This window comes from Sceloporus undulatus, chromosome 4 (assembly GCF_019175285.1).
Source record: "Sceloporus undulatus isolate JIND9_A2432 ecotype Alabama chromosome 4, SceUnd_v1.1, whole genome shotgun sequence".
Classification (NCBI taxonomy): domain Eukaryota; kingdom Metazoa; phylum Chordata; class Lepidosauria; order Squamata; family Phrynosomatidae; genus Sceloporus; species Sceloporus undulatus.
In genome coordinates, this window is record NC_056525.1 from 168,050,682 (window position 1) to 168,077,899 (window position 27,218).

At 40.6% G+C, this 27,218-nt stretch overlaps 1 protein-coding gene across 1 annotated transcript in view; it reads right to left on the reverse strand.

The window, feature by feature from the left end:
* F13A1 (coagulation factor XIII A chain) overlaps nt 1–27,218 on the reverse strand; it is a 115,964-nt gene that overhangs the window by 7,852 nt on the left and 80,894 nt on the right. The window contains exons 10-14 of the mRNA XM_042465725.1: nt 18,523–18,611; nt 17,520–17,673; nt 15,947–16,228; nt 7,367–7,527; nt 1,059–1,195 (exon numbers count right to left, since the gene is read on the reverse strand). Coding sequence (XP_042321659.1) covers nt 1,059–1,195; nt 7,367–7,527; nt 15,947–16,228; nt 17,520–17,673; nt 18,523–18,611 — 823 coding nt within the window. The remainder of the gene's footprint in view (nt 1–1,058; nt 1,196–7,366; nt 7,528–15,946; nt 16,229–17,519; nt 17,674–18,522; nt 18,612–27,218) is intronic.

Here is a 27,218-nt window from a genome sequence, read left to right on the forward strand (position 1 = left end):
TCCCTGCACTGGCCAGAATACTCCAGAGGCTTGCAGCCTAGAATATTCCTACCCCAGAGATGTTCCAACCTCCCTCTGTTACCTTGGCCCTCTCTTCTGTTGCTGGTTGGCTGTTTCCACATGTATCCTGCTGTGCTGCCTGGTACAGTGGCTGCTGTCAAGAGATACTTGCTCTAAGATCAGAACAAGGCATCCAGCTTCAATCACATTGCTGAGTCCCACATTCTGATCTCATAGCAAGCATAGCATAGCAACACTGGTGGCTGCACCAAGTGGCACAGTGGGATGCATTGTAAACAGCCACCCAGCATTGGCGTGGCGTTCTCCAGATCTTCTCAGAAGATCCAAAACATATAGTAAGTTTTTAAAATAATAATAATGACAGTAATTTTTTAAAATTCAGTATGAAGGGGGGTATCCTCTGGTTTTGGTGCTGAATTTGCCAGACCACGTCTGGACTACTCTCTAATGTAGATCGGTATTGCTATCTCCATAGCAGAAAAGGAACTGGAAATGTTACAATTTTTACGGCAACTCCCAGGTTGGCTGAAGAATTCTGCAAGTAACTTTTCCAGGCTCTATACTTTCTCAGTATAGACATGAGAAAGTGAAGCAGAGAGAAATGCTAGTATTTAATGGCCTCCTGACTTAGGCAAACATCTAAACCTTGGGCTAACTGGCCACCAAACTATACTATCACGCTATAGGTCAGTGTCGTTTATCTCTGATGACATACTGGAAGAAACAAAACCTCATGAAACATCATTTAGATCAAGGGTGGAGAGTGGCACAGAGAGGGAATCCCTCTAGTAATCTACAAAAGGTGATGCTTTGTGATATGGGAGACTTGGAGCCTCTGTGAGACATATCCTGACCCTCCACAGAATGAGTTAATTCTACAGACGAGACCTATCCCAGCCTGGATTTGAGATTTAGATATAATGCAGATAGTACAATAGATGCAGGTCCATTGTATCATCCCTGGTGTCAATGTAACTGTTCATTTTCCTATAAATACACAGTGTGGTAAGCCATAGATATGAAGCTTTTTGAAAAACCTGAACAGTTTCGAGGTTGGTTTCAGAAGACCAGGTCCATCCAGTCGAAGCCAGACATTGTTGAGGTCCTGATTCAGTGGGTTGGAGAATTCCACGATCACTGTCATTTCCTTACCAGCTGCTTTCTCTCCAGGAACCTGCAGAAAGAATGCAGATCAACATGAGGTAACAGGACACCATATTGCTGCAGGCCTCCCCAGTCTGGACCTCTCCAATTGTGCTAGACTACTGCTCCCATCATCATCAGCCATTATATCTTACGCGTTCTAGTAATGTGCATACCATCTCTTGCAACTCACCCTAAGAAGCTCCATTTGAAGACAGTTCGGAAATATAGCTGGTGAAGTATGCAATTATCTGATTGCTTCCAGGGGGTAGGTGATCAAAACAAAAAAGTTCTATTCTGTGTCAGCTGTATATTCAGCCTTTGGTACCCACTGTGGTTTGGTTCCAGGACCCCTTGTGGATAGCAAAATCTGTGAATGGTCAAGGCCCATTATATACAGTGGTGAAGTAAAATGGTCCCTTACATAAAATGACACAATCATGGTTTGCACTTTGGAATTTTACAGGCAGGATATTTTCAAGCTGAGGACAACTGAATCATGGATGGAGAATCCGTGGATACAGAGGGCCATCTGTATACTGTTCCTGATTTCCATTTGGGGTCAGTATAAAGTGTTTGAAAGCCCTAAGTAGTAAGGAACTGAGTTATTTTGCAGCTCTCCCCCCCCCCCTTTCCTTGAGGCAGTAGGAAAGAATCAAAGTGTGAATTTACCTTGAAAAGGGTGTGTTTTCCTTTTTAAGATGTGGAAATTTTATTCGAATTACATACTCTGTGCAACTGTGGTTGTATGCTCAATAACTCATCAAGACCAACTGACCCACTGTGACATTACAGAACTATTTGTGTAGAGTTTGGGAAAAGATCTACACAGTGCCTTTTAACTGGTAATGCTAGGAGCTCCTCATCTGTGAGCACCCAACATATTGCTTTTACCAGTCTAAGAATTCACTCTAGAATAAAAGGTATTTTTTTCCTCCTCTGCACTCCATTAAAGCCAAGGTAAGATTAGATGCAAGGATCCAGTACAGTTCATTATGGCCTTCATAAAATGTATGTTTGTAGAGAAGGGGACAGATTGCTATTGGATTTCCAACAGTTGCTATATGAGACACTCAGTTGTCACCCAGGGAAAACCTCCTGAGATTTAACTGAGTCTTTTGTCTGGGAAAGACATAAGGAATTAGCACTTAAAAAATAAAAGGGAAGGAATGAAAAACCCTACCATGCTGTGCTATACATACATAATTCATAGCAACATCTGTGGTATGTCACATTTATCTTAACACATGAGAATGAGAGAAGTTCAGCCTATGCTTGTTAGGGGTTTATAAATTATATTAAATCTTTATTTCTCTCTCCCAGGTCTTTCTGACAAAGCTGAATCAGAAGGCAAAAGCTATCCACTGGAAGGTAATATCCATTATTCTGGATTTTCACTCAAGATAATAAGAACAGGATCTGGGTATCAGATGTATTAAACTACACTTTAAACAGGAATACAACTAGAAATGTTGACTTTGTTCAGGTTTGGGTATAAGAAGAAATGAACCCGGCTTCAAACTAGTCAACTTCAATTCATCTGATATGAAAACTGGGTTGTTTTCACTACTCATAGTTAAGTTTAACTACAGTTTAGGGACTGTGTAACATACTAAACTGTGACTAACCCAAAATGGAAGCAAAACCTTCCAGTTTACTCTTTCTGGTGGTGATGGAAGCAGAAAGGAGGTGAAGAGGGAATATACAAACCATAATTAAACCTTAGCCCTATATCAGTGTTCAGATGTCTTTAATATGCCTTCCCACATGCTCAGAAATATATAAATATTTTAAAATAGTATAGGAATGTCAGATTTTATCCCCCCCCCCCCAAAAAAAAACCCTAATAGTGTTCAAGACCTCGTAGTAAGAGAAAATATCCATTTTCTTTTCTTATTTGTAGGGTATCAATCAATTACTTTATTTTTATCCCACTTTTCCCCCAGGAGTCAAAGACTCAAGGGAGCAAATATATAGCAGCGGTGAGAATCATAGGGCTCTCCAGATGTTGTTGAACTGCAAGCCCCAGCATCCTTAGAAAATACTAATGCTAGGGAATGCTGTCCAATAACATCTGGAGGGTCACATGATTCTCACCCCTGGTATAAAGCATCTATTCAGGGAGTATCCCAATCAACAGCCTGAATAAAGGAAGCAATGGAGACCTGGAAGCCATACTGTGCTCTTTAGCTTTAGAAGGATACGATGGTGAAATTCATGTAGAGTGTGGTCCTTCAATGCAGGGAAGGTACCAAGTGATACCTCCCACCCCCCACTCTTCTAAAACTGTAGCTAAGATGACTATCACAAGAGGCTGGAGTGAAGGGACTCCTTGCCCAACAGCTTTTCCTTCCTTTCTGCCTTCCCTCCTTCCTGCCATGGAATGTACAATTGTTTTAATTTAAAAAGTCACAGGGTGGTGGTTTGCTTTTCTCGATGACTGGAGAGAAGGCAAACAGAGAGAAATAAATGGGAAGTACCATATGAATGTTTGAAGCACATCCATTTGACTAATACAAAAATGAGAGACAGGCTGACAGGTAGGTATCTGGAGACAAAACAGGATGTGCTAGATGCCAGCTGCTTCCTTTTGAAATATTATGCTGATAAAACAAAATTGCTTGACCAGTTCATAATAGAATTATGTTTTTGCTTTCTGGTTTGTCCATTTTTTTTTAAAGGAAAACTTTAAAGATACTTTTTTAAAAAAGAAAAGGAAACAACTGGGCACAATCTCAAGTTTTTGTCCCTTCTGAAACATTTAATGTTTTTACTCTCTGCAGAAGCAATGATTCTAGGGTCTGTTCCCTATACTAATATTCCTTTTTCACAGCAGAAGGGTAGGTCTAAGTAATTTAATGGCTTTAACATAGGGAAAGTCAGTATATGCCATTCAGCTCTGGTATAGATTTGAAAGGATTATACATTTTTAAAATGTGGTTATTGAAGATAGCAGCTCAGAGCAAAGTTTATTTGACTTATTGGCTCCCTCTGTGGAATGCTCGGAAAAGACATAATATTATTTGAGGACACTGCTGATAAACATTTGTCCTGGCTAATTAGATACATGAGTGGTGAAGCTGAAGGAGAGCTTTCAAAACAAACTTTGGTGTTTGATAGGGGAAGCACTTTCATCAAACTTCAAGCCCTTCCAAGTTTCTACTTCTTTTTTTTTTGCAAATATGTTTTATTTATTTCATTTCTACTTCTATAATATTGTTACACATTTTGCTTCTTCAAGAGTGCATTTGTGTTTTCCAGGGAATTTACTAGCACACGACATAGTAATGTCTGCCAACTTGGATGACTTTACAAGTAACCTGGGAAAATTCATAAAGGATGGGATTATCACCAGCTGGGGTGATGACAGATAAGCAATGGTAGCTGCTGGGGTTTGGTTCCTGGAACTCCTGTGGATACCATAATCGGTGGATGCTCAAATGCCATTAAATACAGTGGTAAATAAATGGTGTCCCTTATATTTGGATACACACACACACACACACCATGGATGTCTGAATCCATGCATAAGAAATCTGTGGATACAGAGGTCTGACTGCATGTTCCTTCTAGCATCAGAGGCAGTATGTTTCTATATATCATATATCATTTACACAGAAATGTATATCAAGAGAGAGATCTCACTTATATATTTGAGGAAAATGGGTGACAGGGTGCTGCTGTTGCACTTAGTGCTTGCTTGTGGGCTTCCAATAGGAAGTGGGTTGGCTACTGTGAGAACAAAATTTTGAACTAGATAGGCCTTTTTGTCTGTACCAGCAGGGATCTTCTTACATAGCTGTTCCCTGCCCTAAGGCTGGGACCTACCAGGGCAAAGTAGCCCAGTAGAAATCCCTTTCCTGTGGGATTCTGGCGATCCTGAGGCTGCCTCATACAAGGCCTGGAGCCTCCTTTTCATCTCCTCTAATCCTCTGAGGTACCAGAATGCAGTGGACCATCCACAACAATGGTTCTCTTTGATTCCTAGATGTTGTTTAACTATAATTTCCAAAAGCTCCAGCCAGCAGCTTTCAAGGCTTCCAAGAATTGTACCATTACTATCACTATAATGGAGTCAAGGGTGGTGGAAGATTGCTGATGTAAGAATCAAAGTGGGGGGGGGGATTCCTGTTTTAGAAGTCACTCTCTTAGCTACCGCTTATGCTACTCCAGCTCTCTAATCCAGGATAGGGAACATAGGGCCTTTCAGATGTTGCTAGAATAAAACTCCTGTCATCACAATTGTTCTTACTGGTTGGGACTGAAGCTGTTAGATCCCAACTACATCTGAAGAACCTCTTGTTCCATAGCCATGCTCTAATATCAGGTGATCGATTATGTGTCCACCATTTTGCTCACCAGTGGGGTCATTAAGATTGTCATCACCCGGTGTGGTAGCTCATGGTGTCACCCATCCCCATTGACCTCCTCCCATATCACACCATACAGAATCCTTAGCAATTTTTTGTACAAATGTTATTCATAAATCATAATTCCCATATATCACTGAATGTAATGGAAATAGTTGTGACTAGCAAAATTAAAATTATTCCTTTAAATTACAACATCATATGCACAGTCTAAATCTACTTACATATACATAGTTTCATGTAACTAAAGTGAAAATTTGGTAAGATGTGAAGTTTTTAAAGAAAAAATTAAAGAATTTTGTATTTTTTATTTTAAATTTTAAATAATAAAAAAATAAAACCTGTGGGCTCTCCTTTCTCTTCCCACTTAGCCTCACTCCATTCACATCATCTCTTTTGCTGAGCTCCAGCATTTTAAATGGACACAGGCAAACATCACAACCCATTCTGCCAAAAGGCAGATGTTTGGGGAACAGTGGTGTCATTCCTCTTAGAGTGTCACCTGGTGTGACCCACACATCCTGCACCTCCAGTGACATTCCTGCTTCTTACTAAGAATTTTTGGAAGAATGAGGTGTGGACTGAAGTTTGCAAATCTTTTGCAGATTATACATACAAGTGCCCCCAGAAGAATGACTCCTCCCATGCTATAACACTTCTTGTCACTCTCAGTCAAACTAGATGTATCTATAATGGGTTTTCCTTTTTCACAGGTGCTCCTTCAAGAGGTAGAAGACACATGCTCAGTATCACATGCTGAGTGTGCTTTCTGCAGTGAAAGGTGGAGATAAATTTGGATTTAAAATTTGAGTCTCATTGCTGATGCATGCACCTTCAAGGACATCCAATGTGAGAAACAATGTGCATTAGTTTGGTGAAATATAAATTCTCCTTAACTTCTTGTTTAACACTCAGATGGAATGAGAGAATGTAGTGAGACAGAGAAGCAGGAGAAGGATAAGTTACTCTTTCTTCTCACTGCTCCCATGTCCCTGCTGAAAGAGGGGTTAATGTCCTAAGGGTTGGGAATTGTATTTTTTGTGGGACAGGAGAAGGGTGCAGAATGTTGCTACTGAACACCTGGGTTTTGATCTAAGTCATTTATAAGCCAGAAATTGTTGTTGTGTGCATTCAAGTCATTTCTGGCAACAGTCCTAAGGTGAACCTATAATGAAGTTTTCTTGGCAAGATTTGTTCAGAAGGGTGTCTTCCTCCAAGGCTGAGAGAGTGTGACCTGCCCAAGATCATCCAGTGAATTTCCATGGCTGAGCAGGGATTTGAACCCGGTTCTCCAGAGTCATAGTGTAAACTCAAACCACTACACCATGCTGTCTCCATAAGCCAAAAGACTCACCTCCTATTTTGAGGTAGGATTTCCTGATCCTTCCAGATCTGTACCCAGGCAAATTGCTTAGACGTTTCTAGTGGGGACAATTATCCCATCCCATCCCATTCTAATTCAGCTACCTATCTGGTGGTGGATAAACCATTGATAGGGCAGGAGATATCTGTGTTCAGCTCCCACTTATGCCATGAAATTCACTGTTTGACCTTAGGCTGGATGCTATGTTTTAGCTTAACTTTCCTCTCAAGGTTGTTGTGAGAATAATAATAGTGAAGCAGAGCATGTATGCTGCCTTGTGATCCTTGGAAGAAAGGCAGGATACTAACATAACAAACACACTAAACAAACAATAGACGTATGTACTCATAGAGACTGAATATGATCAAAATGCAGTTAACATCACAGTGGATGGGCTGAGCTGCAGAATGCACCCAGACTTGGAGCCGCTCTGTTGGCCTCCTTGCTTGTTGCGTCTCCTGAAACTGACCTTAAGGAGAAGCTGGGGGATTTTCAGCGCTACGCTTTTCTGCCGGGCCAGGATCTTTTGTGTTTCATTGACACGGGCCGTGACGAAGAAATGCAGGGAGGCTTGTTCCAGCAACTGGCTCATGTACTCCCTCGACTTGATTAGCACCTCGACAGTTTGAGCTGACAGGAGGAATAAACAAACAGAGAAACACAACTGAAGCCTGAAAGCAATATAGTTGCCAGTTATTACTTCTAGACCTGCTGATACTGTATTACCCATAGGCCATCAGATCCAATAAAGATGCTGCTTGTAGAGAGGGCCAGTGATTTTGAGAGACACAAGGAAACTTGCAGTCACTGAACTGCTGCTTGTTCCCCTCTCCTTTTTCATTCCTGGCATGGATCCAAACATACTAGTGATGCTGAGGGATTTAAATGTATTTAAAGATTTAGAACACTCCCACTGGTGAAATTAAAAGTGTTTCTCTGTTCTGCTGCCAGAACCAGCAATAAGAGGGAAATAAGCCCCCAACCAAAGGTATTTAATTAAAAAGGTACCTCCTTTTGTGTGGTTCTGAGCCACTGTAATAGTTTCAGTTACGAGTGTGCTGTAATTTCTCATAACATATATTTTTTCTGAGACAATTTCTCCAGTGGTTTCTCCACCCTTGGAAAAGGAGAACCATTCTTCCAATTTTTCTATGAGTATTTTCCCCTATTTTGGGTTAGCAGCCACTAGTTTTACTTCCACGGTGCCCTGCACTTGCTCCTGGTGAGCCCGGAGAATTTTTCTTCCCTCTGAGGAAATACAATGAAATGGTCCCCCACCGTTGGCTTCTTTGTCCACAAACCGGATAAAACATTTTGAGACACCATGTATATATATCTCTGATTTTGGCATGATGTTTTTTCCCCTTTCCATGCTTATCCTGTTAGTTCATGTGGGCTGGCACCAATTTGAAGGAGTATCCTCTCCCCTGCCCTGACATCAGTGTATGGCCTCTGGGGAATAAGAAATGGTCTACCATCAGAAACCTATGCATTTATCCTCAGAAATGATTCCCCCTGAGTTCTAACACATGGATCTGGGGTCACATTCTAAATCAATATAGGTAAGGTGATACTATTGCTTTTCTTTATCAGTCTACTCATATGGGACAAAATAGCTTTTGTGCAAAAACAAATTCTATTTACATTGGTATAAGGGAATCCTGTAGCACCATTCGGATTTAACTTTTGTGGACTCCAGTCCACTTCATCTAATGCTGTCTCCTGCACAATAAAAATCTTACACAACAAAAATGTTGCACAGAAAACAGCAATGCTGTACAGCAAAAGCCACGGGCCTTTTTTGTGCAAGATGGTTGGATTTTGAACAGCATATTTGTTATGAAACTTTGCTGTTTTCTACATCAAAAACAGTAATCTTGCACAACAATATTTTTGTGCAGAAAACACCAGTCTTGCACAACAAAACCACATGTGGCTGCCCGTTCAGTCACCCAAGGATTTCCCCTCCTGTTGTGTAACATTTAGGCTGCACAGTTTTCAAACAGGTCAAGGCTTCAGCCTTTTCAAACAGGCAACACTGATCCCTTCACTGTGTTGATTGTATAGGGGTATCACATGCAATGTAGTTTTACATTTTGTGCACTTTTCTCATGTACTGTATATAGAGAAAAGCAATGTGAGTGAATGAAGGTTTTTTCTCTCTCTCAGAAAGCTGCATGGTTTTTTGTACATAGTATAAAGACTGAGTACAAACCCTGGTGGCACAGTGGTTAAATGCCTGTACTGCAGCCACTCACTCCCAAACCACAAGGTTGTGAGTTCTATACAAGCCAGGGGCTGCGGGTCGGCTCAGCCTGGCATCCTTCCATAGGTTGCTAAAACGAGTACCCAGCTTGTTGAGGGCAATTAACTTACACTTTGTAAATAGCTTAGCACAGGGGTAGGCAACCTGCGGCCCGCGGGCCGGATGCGGCCCGGCGAGGCCTTGGGACCGGCCCCAGCCTAGTCCTGCCGCAGATTGCCGCCGGGGCCTTTGGCCTCTCACATGCAGGGGCAATTGTCTATAGAAGCCTCAGAAACATGCATTTATATTAACATTTTTAAAAAAACCAGCAAATTTTTTCACGTGTCCTCCACTTTTTTAAAAAAAGTGTCCACCATTTGAAAATTTTGTCCTACATTTGTCCCAGTTTATTTATTTATTTAAATTTTTTTTTAAAAAATTAATTATTTATTTTTTGGCTTCAGCCCCCCAGTTGTCTGAGGGACAGAAACCCGGCCCCTGGCTCAAAAAGTTTGCCTACCCCTGGCTTAGCACATTGGTAAGCAGTATAGAAATGCACTTGTCATTGCTAGTATAAGATTTTACTGCAAATATGTGCCATTTCTCAAACTCTGAGGCAGTTCTCAAAAATGCACAGCTTATGTTGTGTCAGGAACAACAACAACAACAAAAGCTCCTGTGTTTTGTGGTAACTTTCAATGTGCCATTTTAATTCCTGCCTAAATTTCTTGAGTGTACAGGAACTGCAAAATTGACCTCAGTCAGGAAATTGGCAGATTTCTGTTGCATCGCTACCTTGGAATAGATATGTAGGACTGTTCTCTTAAAATGACTTAATCTGAATAAAACAGCATTAGAATCCGCACAGCCTATTGAAAATATGCACATCTTAGATTGAGCAGACCGCTAGCAGGTGGAGGAAGAGAGAGAGCAATCATAAAGAACAAATCTAGCTATCTGACCTCTTGCCTTGATTTTGTTACATTTGGAAATTCCAGTACTCTGACCCTTCATACTGAGGCAACCCTGTAAAAAAAAGGAAAGCTGCTTTCCCTTCTTTTGTTCCATCAGTATCAAAAATGGAGTCCTTGCTTTCATTCTCATAACTTTTCCCAGGCAACCATCTGACCCAGATTTCCAGGATCTGTCAGAAGTTGTTTGATGTGGCCCCTATGCTGCAAAGGAATTACACAATATGCCTCCAAGTCTTAACTTTAGATAAAACGTAGAGGAATAGATCTCAAACAGAAAGAAAGAAAGAATTTTTTACAGTTTGAACAAAAGTGTATAGGAAACATTTCAGATTAAACCTGCAATCTTAACTGTTTCTAGTAGCATGTCTCATTGAACAGCAAACACAATATGCAGCTGGTCTGCCACGTTCGCAGGCTAGTTATCCATGGATTCAACCACCTGTGGATTGTTATGCCCCATATTATTAAATTGTGGTGCAGGCATGCAGATGTGCTGATGCAGATGCATACACATTGCCACCCACTGAATAATATGGAGTGTAACTGTTCATGTTTTTTCCATCTGCAGGGGAGAGGGAATCAAACCCCCACACATGGGAAGGATCCACTGTAAAACTGTATAGGATCTATGCCCCCCAAAGCATTGGGATTGTGCCAATTGGCCTAAACTTCACTGATTCAATATCTCATCTGCTCAGGGATGGCCCTACCTTTAGGTGGAGTGAGGCACTTGCCTCAGATGGTTGAGCTCCAATAATGGAAAATCACACTATTCTAAATACTGATAACTCCTCTGGTGCCACTGTTCCAGAAAGTCTTGCTCTCCAGCACCTTCAAGGCCCCAAATGCCTGCTTTTAGGGATCCTTATATTCTATTCTGTGTCTAAAGGCAACAAGTGACAGGAGAGACAGTCTATAATAGGGAGAAGCAATTTTAGATGAGTCAAGCCAGTCCAGGTCATATATAGGTAATCAAAGGTGTTAATTGATTCTTCTTCGTTTCTAGACTCCTTTCCTTTCACCTGTCCAATCCTACAATCCTGGGGGGAAATGAACTTACTACAGTGTAATTACAGGTGTTTTATATCTGTGCATTCACAGAACTAGCCTACTGTGTTCTGCTACTATAAATACCAAGTTTTTACTTAATTACTTTGGACCTGGAGAGTGTGGATGACAGAGGCATTGAGGGTGGTCAGTATTTGATTCAGCTGGCAAGATAGCTTGGTCTGCCACAGGACCCAATGGACTCACCTGACATCTATATGGTGAACATAACACTCAAATGGAACTGGATCAGGCTTCAAAGAAACTATCTGTGGTGCTGAACAATATTCCCCAAATAACTTCAGCATGTTGAATAGTTCCTTTAAATTTCAGATTAAAATCCAGAATGGTTTCATTGCCCCACTGCCATTGGAGCCACCAGTTAATAAAACAACTAAAGCATAGCAACCATAGGAATTTCATCAACACAATTTAAACAATCATCCCTTCTTTCAATCAAGGGACACCTTGCAGTACATCAAAAAAAGTTCTCCTGTGTGATTTTTAACATCTTTACCTGATGAAGAAGCCAGTGAAGCTTCAAAAGATTGTGACATGTATTTTGTACATTTCAGTTGTTCCAATAAAGGTATCACTGTTTTGTGGCTTTGGGATGTTACTGTACTTTGCTCTATGGCCAACACAGCTACCCCTGGATATGCATCTGATGATGTAAGCTATTGTCTGTGAAAGGCCAAGCTATAAATAAACATGTGCATCCTTGAAGTGCACAAGACTTTTTATTGTTTGCGCTGAAGAAGACTACCCCTGTTTGAAGTACATTGGTCCATTTAATTGTTCATTTTTCTAAATGGGACTAAATGTACAAACTGTGGATTGCCCCACCTCCAAATATAGGTTTCTAACAAAGAAACCTATGTGGCCTAGATCATGATGTTGAAAGAGGAAGGAGAGGCTAATCACCTTCCCCTTCTCTCCTGCATGATGCCCCACACACATAACAGACAACCATCCTTGCAAGCTAAATTTAATGGAGTAGAACTAAAGGCCCCTTTGAAGACACTTGAAGTATTCAAGTCTTCAAGTGTTGTTTTCAGTCCACACAACCCTTTAATCATGATTCAGAGGATCATGTGCTCCATTTCTCCTTAGAAATCTGTTTTGCTCTTTTCTTTCAGTAGCACAGCCTCTGACAAAACTGTAATCATAGCACTGCCATCTATCATCTCTAAAAGATAATTGAATGCACGCACAAATTTTGCAATATCACTAAACCAGCAAATTCTAAAACCTGTTCAAATGTCTGATCTATGTGTCTGTGTATAAAGTGGGTGGGGGAGTGGGCACTAGAGATACAAAAGGCCTTGTTCAATTTACAAATGGAAATGAATTTATCAGCTTCCTGAATCAATGTGCAAACTGCAGCATAGGTGTCCTTTGGTGTGTGCAGAGCTCCAGATATTGCAATGTAGTTCTCTGAACCAAAACATGTGTGACAATGCACTATATCAAGGGAAAGTGCACAGAAAGGTGTGTACACTCATCCCTCCACATTTGCAGCTTTGACTTTTGCAGCTTTGATTATTCACGGATTTTATAAATATGTTCTCTCTAGGAATCTCTAGGTCTTCCATTGCAATTCTGTGATCAGCTTTAATCAAAAGTTGCACTGAAGAACCAAGAGATTCCTAGAGAGAACACTCCATTATGCATTGGTAGCTCCTCCAGCACAATTCTATGGTCAAGGTCTGGCAAATGTTAACCACAGAGTTGCACAAGAGGACCTAGAGATTCCTACAGGTGTTCTGTCAGGTAAAAACATAGTGTTTTTTGTTATTTGTGGTTTTTCCACATTCACATGGGTCCTGTGCCCCTAACCCCAGCAAATGTGGAGGGACAAGTGTATATTTAGGGAAAATATGCACAAGGATGTATATGTCTAATAGAAATGTTCAAAGGGAAACTATTGCAAAAATGCATATATTAGACAAAGCTGAGTACAAAAAAAGTGTGTACAGAATTCATATATTAGGAGAAACTGCCAAAAAAAAAAAAAACCTGAACAGATTTCCAGAGACTAGGACCCAGTGCAATGGATGCAAGCTACAAGAAAAGAAATTCCACCTCAACATTAGGAAGAACTTCCTGACAGTAAGGGCTGTCCGACAGTGGAACAAACTCCCCCGGAGTGTAGTGGAGACTCCTTCCTTGGAGGTCTTTAAACAGAGGCTAGATGGCCATCTGTCAAAGATGATTTGATTTGGATTTCCTGCATAGCAGGGGGTTGGACTGGATGGCCCTTGCGGTCTCTTCCAACTCTATTATTCTATGATTCTATGATTCCTTGTGGGTTTTTTAAAAATTAAATTATTGTGAAAATAGCATGAAAAAAATCAGAAACAAACTGAAACTAAGCTTGATGAAATTTACAGCTTTGGGCTCTTATTCCATCCTCCATCATGTAAAATATATGCAAACAGATGGCACTGTATATATGACAGAGCTCAACCTATCTAATCATGATGTGGATCTAAGGCCCTGTCCTGTTAGAGTTTGTTTCTGAATGCAAGGTTAACAGGACTAACACAAACAAAGCTGGAAAGCCAGGAAAAGACTGATCCTAACATATTTATGGTACCTCCTCCCTAATGTCTTATAATGTTCTATAAGGTCAGACAAAAATAAAATAAAATAAAATAGAGGTGCTGAGTTGTGGTATGCTTAATCATCTTCTATTAGTGCCATGAACAAAGATAGAAAGCTATCTCCAATGGATTGGAACAATTAGTCAAATAATGCTTTTAGCACAGACTAACATTTGACTCACAAGTTTGATATAGGAAAGTTGGAATTACATACAGTTAAACATTCTAATATTATTACTGCATGGACAGTATTTAAAAAATGATAATTATTTCACACTTCCAATACGCTATAATGCTATTTAACATCTTCAAAACAGGCATCATGCTATGAAGTTTTGCAATATGTGAATGTCAATTCATTTTATTGATTAATATACTTACATCAAGAGAAATGATCAGCTCAAAAATCTTCAGGATACTTGCCACTATAGCTACATAGCAGTTCTCTTCTGACCAGCTGGCCAGAGATTTTTAGCACCTCTTATACTTTGAGACCTTCTACTGTGTTTTTTTTTAAAATTAAAATGCAAATGAATTCACTTTGCCTATGCCAAAAATATAAAAATGGGTTTCTGCTTGATTTCAGGGGTGACTCATAATTCTTACTATCCATCCGTCTCAGGCACTTTACGTGGACCGAACTAGCAGGGCTCATAACTATTGTCTGATATATGATTGGGTCTGCCTTTCTGCTACTCACAAGCAGAGCTAGATTCTGCTAGATTCTGCACAGAAACATCAATTTCATGCCTGCTGCAACTCACTGAATGACAAGTGTTCTTTGCTCCAGAAATCCACACATCTGAGAGGTTTGCAGTATATTTTAGATAAATTAGATTCCCACTGAGGCTGCTGCCATGCTGCAAGAATTAATGCAGTTTGACACCACTTTAATTGTCATCCTATGAGATCCTGGGATTTGTAATTTGTTGTGGCACCAAGGCTCTCTGACAGAGAAGGCTAAATATCTCATAAAACTACAAGTCCCAGAATTCCATAGCATTAAACCATAGCAGTTAAAGTGGCATCAAACTACATTATTTCTGGAGTGTTGATGGTTTGTTCATTTTAAACATGTAAATGGATTTTTAAGAAGCGCACAGCTGAAAAATAGAAACAAAGACATTTTAACTGATGAGTCGATATGTACAATAATGCATATATTAAGGGCAATGTTTAGAGAAATGTGCACATTAGGAAGATGTGAACAGAAAATGCATAAGAGTTGGTATGTGAATAGAGGAAAAATAATGTTGCAATGTGAAATGAAAGGAGGATGGGGCAAGAAGGTAGGTGGGATTTAGAGAAATGCAATGAGAGTGAAATTGACTGTTTTCATATCCTACTGCCCAAGCACTACCTTTATCAGGTTTATCAAGCAGTAAGAGGCTTCACCCTGATCACCTTTTAAAATTTACCATAGTAATGTCAACAGACTGTGGGATATTTAAAACACCAGCCAGCTCCCAGCAGAGTTTGCAGCTCTGCAATCTGCTACTGGGTTCCAGTAAACCTGTGGAGGACTTTTATGTCTCTGTGTGTGCTGTGTGTCTGTGTGTGTGGAGGTGCAGAGGATGAGAAGACATTTTGAATATGAAGTTGGCCTATAAAGTCAAAAGGATCTGAGTCCATCGTATCTGATGGAGCATCATTTATTTCGATGATCTGAACCTCCTATTCAATCCTACCATCATCATCTTAGTTTCTCCCTGCTTTCTAAAAGTGCTAAGAGATTGCTCCTCTCTCTCTTGTGCTCCTGAGTCTTTCGAATGCCTTCTTCAGGGAGACCTATTGGGCACCTGCACTGCCACATTCAAGTGCCAGGTAAAGATCTTATTCGTTTTCACCAAACATTGTCTGACCTGATTCTACTGCTTTGCTGCTGCTCCTACCCTTTTGTTGTTCCTGTTCCAAGGTTTTAATACTGCCTTTTAACTGCTTCATGGGGTATTTATTGTTTGTAGATAATACAAAACATCACATACCTAAGCATACTCCTCAATTATTGCAAGATGCTTTTAAAATGTTAAGAGTAAATTGAAACAAGTATATTTTAAACCAACTTCTTGAGGAATTCCTTATTATACCCTTATTATCATTAGCCTTCAAGAAGTCATGAGGTTGTTTATTTTAATCTGTGGTACTATATGAGACACGAAAACATATTTATAGCTTACCTTGCTTTGGTTCCAATGTTACATTAAAACTGTGGTTCTTGAATTCATTCTTTGAGACACCAGTATAAAATACAATGTTGCCAGAAAGATAAGATGTCGCAGTGTAACGGCTTTCGGTATTGTTTCGGAAAGTAATATTGACATTGAAATCACTGCCAAGGGCTGCGTCTTCCACCACAAAGTCCATATCGACCTCCATGGAGGGTGTGATATCTTGGGTCATACTTTTTTTAACACCATACATCAAGGCAGTCTCCAGAGCCAGTCTCTCTTCCTCAGTATCTGAAAAACAAAAAGATGCAAACAAGTGAGTACAAATTCATGTTGTGATAAACTGCTTTAGCATGGTATCCAAGTTTAGGAAGGAACTACAGGTTAACCTTGGCTCCAGGCATTCCACCTCCACTAGCATTTTTTGCATTTGCTTCCCCTTAATCATAGTTTATTGTGTCATAGGATGAGATAATCAGTTAATCATAGTTAATCAGTGACTAAACTGAGATTCAACATTGTGTAATATTAATGGCCAGCCTTCTGGTTAATAAGATTCTGTATCAAGTTCTGGGCACCACAATTCAAGAGAGATATTGATAAGCTGGACTGTGTCCAGAGGAGCATGACTAAAATGGTGATCTGGAAACCATACCCTATGAGGAGCTGCTTACAGAGCATATGTTTAGCCTGGGGAAGAGAAGGTTAAGAAGTGACATGATTGTTGTTACTGTTGTTGTTAACTGCCCTCGAGTTGGCCCTGATTCATGGAGACCATATGGATGAGACACCTCTAAGCTCCCCATCTTCCACTGCTCTTGTAGATTCATGCCCATGACCTCCCAAATTGAGTTTAGTCATCTGGTATGTGGTCTTCTTCTCTTTCTACTGCCCTCCACCTTTTCTAAGCATTATTGTCTTTTTGACTGAGTCATGCCTTCTCATAATGTGCCCAAAGTATAGCAGCCTCAGTTTCATCACCTTAGCTTCCAGAGGGAGTTAAGGCTTGATTTGTTCAATGACCCATTTGTTTGATTGTTTTTTGGCTGTCCATTATATTTTCAGCACGCCTCTCCAGTACCACATCTTAAATGTGAGGTTTTTTTTTTCCATTATTCATTTTGTTCATGTTCAGCTCTCACATCTGTACCTGGTGAGGGGGAATAGTATGGCTTGGATGATTCTGACTTTACTGACAGTTGCATGTCTTTACTCTTTAGGATCTTATCTAATTCTTTCATAGGAACTTTTCTGCAAATGATCTACAGTTTCCTTTTTCATCCAAACTTGGAATTAACAAGCTTCAGTACAAACTAGGATATTAAGACATGACTTCATATTCTGTCTTGTTCCAAAGTTGTTAACCATGGTTTCCTGGTTTGGATGAAATCAGAAACTATGATTAAAGATTTTTGGTTGGTCACATGAAGGGACTGCATGTCATGCTCAAAGGACATGTCTCAGTTTATTAAGATGAGATAAGATTGTTCAAATGTGGTCACTGAGAGAAGCTGATCTAAATGGGCAAGATGTATGCACTTAAATAAATGAAGGTCCATGCTGAGTTTTGCCTTGGAATTACCTTCTTGGAATTTGTATTCTTCAGTGATGTTCTTCATTTTATCTGTACCTTCTTCTTTTGTTACAATTAATTTACCAACCTGGGTCTTGTCAACGTGTTGCACCAACTTAACTCCATTTTTCATTGTTTTTGAGTATACAACATCACTGTTGACCTAAAAATAAAAACAGACACAAAGTATCACCACTCACTGAACAGCTCAAGAATCTATAGATCAGTGACTTCACTGTCTTGCAAGAACCTCATAGGAAAAATTTTTTAAAAATTAGAAGCACTTGTGATCCCAAAGCACACATTCAAAGGGGAGACTCCTTAATATACCACTGCATCATTCTCTACTCTCCATCCAGCATGTTTCTTACTCTTTCACACATTTGAGGTATAAACCTTCAGAGCAGGAGCTCAGTAATGTGTGGTCCTGGGGCCTTACATACCTCCCTGAAGCTGTTCTTCAAACCTCAGCCCCTCCAGATTCCAGGTTCTTTTGCACCAACCAAATTCTTTGCACTAATGCATTTTCCACAGAAACATAGATGAGAATGCCGTTATTCTTCAGATGGCCCACTTCTATGAATTTTCAAGAGTTTATAAAAAGCAGATCTTCTAGTTTACAATTCCTAGTACCCATGCTAGCATAGACATTGGTCATACTAGCTGGGGGAATTTGGAAATTGTAGTAAAAAAAAATCAAAATTCCAACTTGTGACAGGTAGTATGTTCTCCCCAAGTTTCTGTACAGTACTGTACAGTAGTATGTGTTAAGTAGTACATGTTAGTTGTGCTAATATGAGTAACAATAGTAGTCATAATAGTATGAAATTATGTTTTTACCTGAAAATGTTTTTACTTTGAAAATGGGACACAAATCTATTAAATGAATGTAATTTAATGGACAATGTGCCTTGATTTTATATACACCTTCTTTTCTCAATCACTACACACTTGATCTTAGCCAAAAGGCTTTCTTACTGAGACCATTTGATAAAGAGAACTTTTCACATACCTCTGCAAAAACAAAAGGTGTATCAAACTGGAAGCAGACGTGGCCGTGTTTAATGGCTTTAACAGAAGCTGGACCGCATCGATACATGCCTGAATGTGGAGAATCAAAAAGGGATATAAACAATGAAGTTTGTGTACTGTCACCAGGCCCCCCTCCCATCCTTGCTTGTGTGATCATTTTTGATTTCAGATCTTTAAGTACTGTCTATGTCATCAGCTGTCAGTCAGGGGACATTGCAAAAAGCAGAGTTGCAAAACATTTACATAAATTAAAATAATGTCACTGGACACCACATTTACAGACATCTGTAAAAATAAATTCACATCAACACATCAACATGCAATTACAGTGCGACCTTGATATCTGCTGGGGTTTGGTTCCATGTCCTCCCATGGATACCAAAATCTGTGGATGCCCAACTCCTGTTTAAATACAATGGCATAGTATAATGGTACCCTTTATATAAAATGGTCAAATCAAAGTTTGCTATTCGGAATTTATATATTTTAAAAATATTTTGAAATCTTGGGTGATTAAATCTGTGGATAAGGAATCTGTGGATATAGAGGGCTGATTATATCTGCCTCTTCCTGAGAGCAAAAGCATACATAATCTCCATGTTTATGTATTTACAAAGGAGCATTCAGACGAACATACAAACAGGTTATAGATACATCTCATTAAATAATAATACTGTAATAATAATAATAATAATAATAATAACAATAACCCTGTCTAATAAAATAATATTTTAGTTTAGTTTTTTTCTCCTTAATTTAATAAAAGATTATATTTTTGAATGGCCACCAGAAACATCCCATGACCATTCACTATGCTTAAACAGGTCAGTTTGTATATATATAGCTACTCTACCCAGAAATAAGTCACATTTTTGTCAATGGAACTTTACTCCCTCCTGCATTCAGAAGGCTGCATGAGAGAACAAGGGAGAGAAAGTAAGTCACACACCCCACTCTGCCCTTGCAAATGGGAAAAAAATCCAGCAGTTTGGTTTAGTTTCACTTGCCTGAGAATTAAATGGGCAGTGAATATTACAATTCGAAAGGTATCATTCAAAATTCTGACTGAGTCAAAATGTCTGTGGATTTTACAGTTTCTTTGTATGAAGCTATGAAGCAGTTCACAAGAAGATGGGTATTAGTATGAGGAGGATGGAATGTGCAGATCTAGTTCAACTTGTTATGGATAGTTGGACAGAATATGGATGGAGATATACATTTGGGTAATCATTCAAATGTATATCCTATTGCAAACAGTGCACTACAGATGGACAACATGTCCATCCAAATGTTTCTCTAATTCATGTGCCCTGCGTTACTTTGATGAAGGGCTGCAGCAGCTTCAGGGTAGATATATCCAACAATTCCAAGTAAGCCTGGGAAAGATCCCCTCTAACTGAAAACCAGGGAAGCCTCTGGGCGCATCAACACTGTAGAAATAATCCAGTTTGACACCACTTTAAGTGCTGTAGCACCATCCTATGGAATTCTGGGATTGATAGATTTACAAGATCTTTAGCCACAGTGTAGATGGACCCTCTGTTCTCACAGCACATAATCTCTACTAACCACACATGCTTTCAGATGTATCAGACTGAGAGTGATGAGGAACATGAATAATCTTGTGTGATGATCTAGTGTGTATGCCACAATCAATGTAGCCTAAGGTCATCTTTGTTCCTTAGAATAACAACTTCCTTTTCTCCCTTTTCACTTTTAAATGATTATTTTTCAATGATTCTTAACCCACTGAAACTTTGAATGGTACAACCAAAACAAGTCTATGCAGAAGTAAGTCCCACTGCCTTCAAGGGAACTTAGGGGTCATTCACATTTATTTTTTTGATTTGTATCTCCATGCTGATTCAGAATAAGTTCGTTGTTCCCACTACGTTTACTGTGATCAAATCTCTCCATGCTGTTTTAACCCTGTTGCCTTTCACATTTGTCATCATATCAATTTAAAATGGAGGTGCCTCCATTTCCAGAAATGATGCAGCGTGATCCAAATTGATTTGGTAGCATTAAGTTGCAGATTGTTGCAGCTCTTAAAAAAATAACCGCTAAGGAGTCCGGTGCCAAATGCACTGGTTTAAGTGGGCTTTTCAGTTGCTCCCTCGCAAATTGCACCAAGTATAGTTGGGGCAGGTGTGAAATTCATGGATATAAACCGGTTCCACACTGGTTTATTTCCATAGTGTGAATGGGCCCCCATTTCCTGTTTGATGTGTGTCTGGTCAGAACTATGCAGGGCAGGGAACCGTCCAATTAAAAAGATTGTATGTACAGTGCTGTGTAAATTTACAGTGCTTTATAAATAAAGGTTAATAATAATAATAATAACAGATGTCATTGGAAGAGTTACTCACAGATAAATTTGTGTATATATGGCTATTCAAGAGTAAGCTACATTGATGTCAGTAGAATGTACTCCCTCCTGCACTCACACAGCTCTGGTGGGAGAACAAGAGAGTTTAAGCAAATCACTGCCTCCACCCCACCCTTGCAAATAGTAAAAATCCAAGAGTTTTTAAAAAGAAGCCATAGTGTCGTGTAGTGTTATGGGTTTGGAAATATGCTATGTAATCATATGGCTCTGCAGATATTGTTGGACTTCAAGTCCCAAGCACTTTAACAAGACTAACCAATGATGAGAAATGCTGGACGGTGCAGCAAAATTTTTAAATGCTTCATCTTGTTCTAATTTTTTATCTTGTGGATTTTGAATGATATCTTTTTTAACTGTTGTTACTGCCAATCTGGGGGAATCAAAAGCAAGATAGAAACAACAACAACTATTATTATTATTATTATTATTATTATTATTATATTCAATATTGTAGCTCTCTGAAATGTCCTTGGGGGACTGAATTTGAAAAACACCATAAAAAATGTCATGCTACACACAGTTCTTTCACGAATTGGATATTTTTTTATCAATTCAGTTTTATCAATTCAGCTTCAATTAAGTGTGGATGGTGATGTTTCAGGGCAATTTTTTTTAGTGCTTTTGTATTAATTATTTGTTTCATATCAGAGAATAAAGGTCTTTTGAAAATCTAGTAGAATACTTGAAGCTCTTCTACTCTTTCCGGGATCATTTCATTTTGTCACATATTAGAATACAGAAATGCCAAAGCAAGTTGCAAAAAAAGAAAAAAGAAAGAAAGAAAGAAAGAAGAAAAAAAGAACTGTACGTAATGGAGCAAATTTGAGATCAGTTTTGGATTCATAATGCCAAATACCTATAAAACCAACTTTTAAAAAAGTTTTAATGACAGTTTTGCAGGCCGTTGTTGTTGTTGTTGTTGTTGTTGTTGTTGTTGCTGCTGTTTCTGTTACCATTATCATTATTATTCATGGGCAACAGACATCTGTAGGAATGTTAGTGCAATGGATCCTCATCTTATGTTCCACCTATACATGTGTGTAAATAAATCTTGTATCACAGAAATATTGTAAATCTCCAGAATCCTGCTTTAAAGGAACCTAAATCCCAAGAGTCTCTGAAGCATGGAAGTAGAGATCGTGAGTGTAACAGTATGTAGAAGTAGGACTATAACAAAGACAAAGTTGTACCAGGTGGTTCTAGGGGAACAATTAAGGTGCCGGTCCAGCTGGGAGCGTTAAGCAAACAACATGCAACCCTTTACCCCAAATTACAAAGAGTTAATGCTTATGAACAAGCATGAAAAAATACAGGAAGAAAAGAGAGAGACGGAGGTGTTTTGTTTTTTTTAAACATCCCTGAAACGGCAGTTTTCATACCAAAACTAGATCTTCATAGCATTTCAGAGTAGCAAATAGTTCAAATGATTATAGAGTTCTTCCAGGATGCTAGAAGGCAAAATTTGGGGAAAGAAGTGATGTACAAGAATTTTTTTTTCTCTAAGCCAAAAAAAAAATGGGGGGGTCAAAAAGGAAAACATTCCGCCCCCCCCCCCCCCCCAAATCTATAGAAAGTCTAAGAATGAAAAATGCCATAGGGAAGATACAGATTTTGAAGAGCAGCAAAAGCAGACTAAATTTAGGTATAATTGAGCCTGCAATCTAAGAGGCAATTATTTGGGAGTAAAACTCATTGAACTCAAAGGGGCCCTGTCTTAAGAGCAGTGGTATCACTGTGGGGTGTGGGAGATTCAGACCACACCAGGCCACATCCCAAAGGAGGGGTGACACCCTATTGGGCCCTCCAACCTCTTTAGGGCAGGAGGGGCAAATGAGCGTCCTTCCCAGCTGCTCCATTATCAGGCTTTCTCCAGGGGAGGAAGCCCTGCTGGCCTGGTCACCCGCAATGCAGAAGTTGAAGAGGGGAGGCAAAGGGAGGGAAAAGCCAGTGGAAAGGAGAAGCCAGGGGAGGGGGCAGGTGACCAAGGAGGGGTATAGAGATGAGCAAATTAGCAAGAGAAACAGGGGACCAGCAGCCCTCCACATCAGGTGTCACCAAAGATATAACCCCCCTGTGTAAGAGTAAGCCTGCATGGAGTTGCACTGCAGGTATGCTTTATGGTTAAGATTTGGCTGTGTCTTCTTCTTAGTGTCCTTTGTCCCAAACAGGTGCATTTGTAGTTAATTAAACAAAATGAAGGTTACTTTTTATTGCTGTACGCCTTCAAGCCATTTCCAGCTTATGGCAACCCTAAGGCGAACCTATCAGAGTTTTCTCGGCATGGTTTATTCAGACGAAGGAGCTTATCACATGGACTTTAAAACCATCTCAAGCCTCCTGGGCTACAGCTGGGATGCGGGATGTAGGCAGGGATTATTGCATGCTAAATCGCTGCCTAATCACTGCCTGCCATCAGCCTGGGTCCCAGCTGCACCAGCACTTTTAAGAAGGTGGAAAGCTTGCAACTTCAAAAAAAGTACTGGCGGAGTGTGGCTGGGATCCGGCTTGGACCCAGGCTGATGGCTGGCGATGATTAGGTGGTGATTTAGCATGTTATAATCCCCACCTCCAAACTGTGTCCCGGCTCCAATCCGGGAGGCTTGAGACGATTTTAAAGTCCATGTGATAAGCTCCAAAATTTACCATTGCCTTTCCCTCAAGCTGAGAGAATGTGATTTGCCCAGGGTCATGCAGTAGGTTTCATGGCTGACCTGGGAAGTGAACTCTGGTCACCAGAGTTGTAGTCCAACACTCAAACCACTATGCCACACTGGCTCTCTACTAATGACAAACCAAAACTCTTTCAAGGAGGCAGATTGAACCCTCTGGTCCAAAAGTGATTTCTTAGAGTGCCTTGCACTGTAGAAATAATTCAGCTTTACACAAGTTTAACTACCATGGCTCCATCTTACAGAATCCTGCAATTTGAGGTTTTATGAGCCACCAGCACTCTTTGGCAAAGAAGGCTAAAAGCTTTGTAAAACAAATCCTAGGATGGAGCTACAGCACTTAAAATGGTGTCAAAATGCATTATTTCTACAGTGTAAATGCACCCTAAGGGACATCTAACCCTCAGAAGGCCTAAATATTGTAAAGGCACCATGTTCTATCTGATTTTTGAAGCTAAGCAGGATCGCCCATGGTTAATACTTGGTTGGGAACCTACCAATGAATGCCAAGTGCTGTAGGCTTCCTTGAAGGCGCGCGAGCACTCTCTCTCTCTCTCCCCCCCCCCTCAGGAGCAAGAATTTTAATCAAACTGGGTGCCTCTTACCCTCTGAAGATAAGCAGTATGCACGGGAATCACAATATCATCTCCAATCACTGAGACAATATGATTTCCCCTTATCCTGCTCATCTTCTCAATTTGGAAACTTGGTGAGGTGGGATATAGATTCTGTTGTTATCTCTGATCACTGATTTGAGACAGCAGTGAGATCCCATTTTATTTTCCAAACAAGGAATAGAAACAGGGCTTGGGAACATGACACTCTTATATCCAAAGAGGTATTTCAGGAAACAGCAGGATCTTACCAACCCACCAAACCTGCTTGCATTCTAAACTGGGAAGATAAGTGGGGTGGGTGTTAGGACTACCCTTATTATCTCTGATAAGATAATGGGGATTCCCTTCAGGTGCTGCTCATTGTCCAATGGAATGATGTGTGACATGCAAAGGGACATTTTTCATGCAAAGAGAGATACAGAACACATGAAAACAGTAAAAATGGGTGTTGGTTGAATGGCCAGTTGCTGGAAGAGAAGGGGACATGGCTTGAAGTGGAGGGAGGCCCACAATCATGAGCTCATTCTGCTTGCTGGATTGGTCCTGAAGAAAGTCTGGCTACTGGGACTAACACTGTTTCCTGTTGGGGTGGTGGTGGTGTGCCTTCAAGTCATTTTTGATGTATGGCAATCCTAAGGTGAATCTATCACAGGGTTTTCTGCATCTGAGAGTGTATGACTCACCCAAGGTCACCCAGTGGGCTTCCCTGACCAACTGATGAAATGAACCCTGATCTTCAGAGTTGTAGTCTAACATTCGAACCATTATACCACACTGATTCTAACCCTGCTTTAAAGTACAACCAAGGTTTGATAATTAGCCAGGGGAGCAAAACATTACTACCATGTGGGGATAATCCCAGGCACTAAGGCAAAACCAGAGAAGGCTCTAGCTTTCTTGTGCTTCTGAGATACTTCCCAGTCATATTTGGCTGGCCACTGTTGAAAAACAATGCTGGAGCAGTGGTCTTTTGGTCTAAATCAGTGGGCTGTTCTCATGGTATTTTGTTGTGGAGTCACTCAAACATCTCCCATTGACTGAAATGGATCAAACGTCATGGCTAATTAATGCTGTTGACAGTAAGCTAGGTGTTATTTGGGAAGTGAAATGGTCTAATTGCCTCTCATTAGTGGCCAAGCCACTTTTGTTTTGTTTCTCTGTGATTGAAATGCTCCTTAGATTAAAGTTAATATGACATGACGTCCTGTCCTATGGCTCATGTCAGATACCGCTCTTAATCTTTTGCTATTTTTCTTGAATGCAGATGCTGAAATCTGACTCAGCCTTCTGTTGTCATACCAATTAAATCTAAAGATGAAAATCCTTCCCTAATTAGTTTGGCAATCCTTTTCATATGGTTTACATCAATCCCATTCAATATGGTGCTTCACTGAAGTCTATAACCAAATGTTCATGATTATTCTGACTTGCAAGGGTGACAAGTTCTGCCTTGTCTCAATAGACAAGTCAAAATATAAACACCAGGCTCACACACTATGTGAAATTAAGAACTGCACCCTCTCCCTGCTCCAAATTTGGAACAAATTTGAAAGGGTGGGCATTAATAGTTTGTCTGCTGTATGGCTAAGAAAATTAACTCCGCTGATCTGGTTGTGCCTACTAATTTGGTTGCTGCCTTTGTTAATTGTTGTGAAGTTGACTTTGACTTATGATGACCTTATGAATGAAAGACTTCCCAGTGTCCCTGTAATAAACAGCATTGCTCAGGTCTTTCAAAATCAGAGCTGTGGCTTCCTTGATTGAGACTATCCACCTGTCATGCAGTCTTCCTCTTTCCCTACTGCATTCCACCCTACCAAGCAACTAGTTTGGTACTGCTCAGCAAAAGCACTCCAGATAACCTGACAACACAGAGTGTATCTACACTGCAGCATTAAAGTAGTTTAACACCACTTTAAATGCTATGACTCTATCTTACATGACTAGGATTTGTAGTCTGGTGAGGCACCAGAGCTCTGTGACAGATCAGGCTGTGGCCAAAGAAGATCTGACAATCTTGGCCAGCTCCAGCTTCAGATATGTTTGGAAAGTGTTTTGCTTTCATTGATCTGCAACCAAAAATGGTCGCCCGCTAGCCAGGCAGACCAACTACAAGCCCCAGAGTGCTCTGGGGCTTGCCCCAGCTCCCTATTGATGCGTGGGGCGAAAGGGGCGGCCCTTCCGCCCTGCGACGCTCTGGGAGCCGGGCTCTGTGGTGTGGAGCTCCTGGTCCTCCAGGGCAGCCCATTGGTTGGGCTGCTCTGGGGGAGGAGCTCCACATTGCACGTTGTGGGGGGCAGGGCTTAGGCCTATATAAGGCCGTGCTGCAGGCCCCGTCCCCCAGTCGGCGCTTGGCTTCGCACCGTGCGGAGCCAAGCAGGAAGGGAAGAAGACAGGAGAAGCTTCCCCCACCCACCCACCGCTGTTTTGTGGGTTTTTGTCACAACTTGAGGCGGCAGCATAGGCCAGGATCTGCACGGTGTGGTACCAGGGCTACGGAGCTCTGGTTTGGGAGTCACTAGGTACCCGGGGGCGAATAGGGCAGGCGTATGGCCATTGCGGGGGCCATAACGCAGGAACGCCTCCCGGTGACTAGGGGCTTAGTGAATATGTGAACGCATGGCATGGTTTGCGGTCAAGTTGTGTTCCTTAGCCCCTAGGTCATCCCAAGCGCCTGGTGGGTGCCAGGTTTTGGATAATCAGACAACGTCGGGTTGTTTGATTTTGCAGATCCTGACCTCATGCTTTGTGCCAACCCTTACCAATTGCTTGCTAATAAAGTTGTGGCCTTTCTTCCAATACGTTGTGTTGTGGTTATTTGCAGCAGCATCTGAGGCAAATGCACTCTGGGTGATGTTTAATGCAAAATCCAAAAAGGCCACTACAACTATCTGCAAGGAATGGTGGCAAGGCCTCTTGGTATTGCCACTGCACAACTAAGGTGTTTCAGGTGCCTAGGCTCCCTCTCAGGCCGGGAGGAGGGGGAGGAAGCCCGGCACCG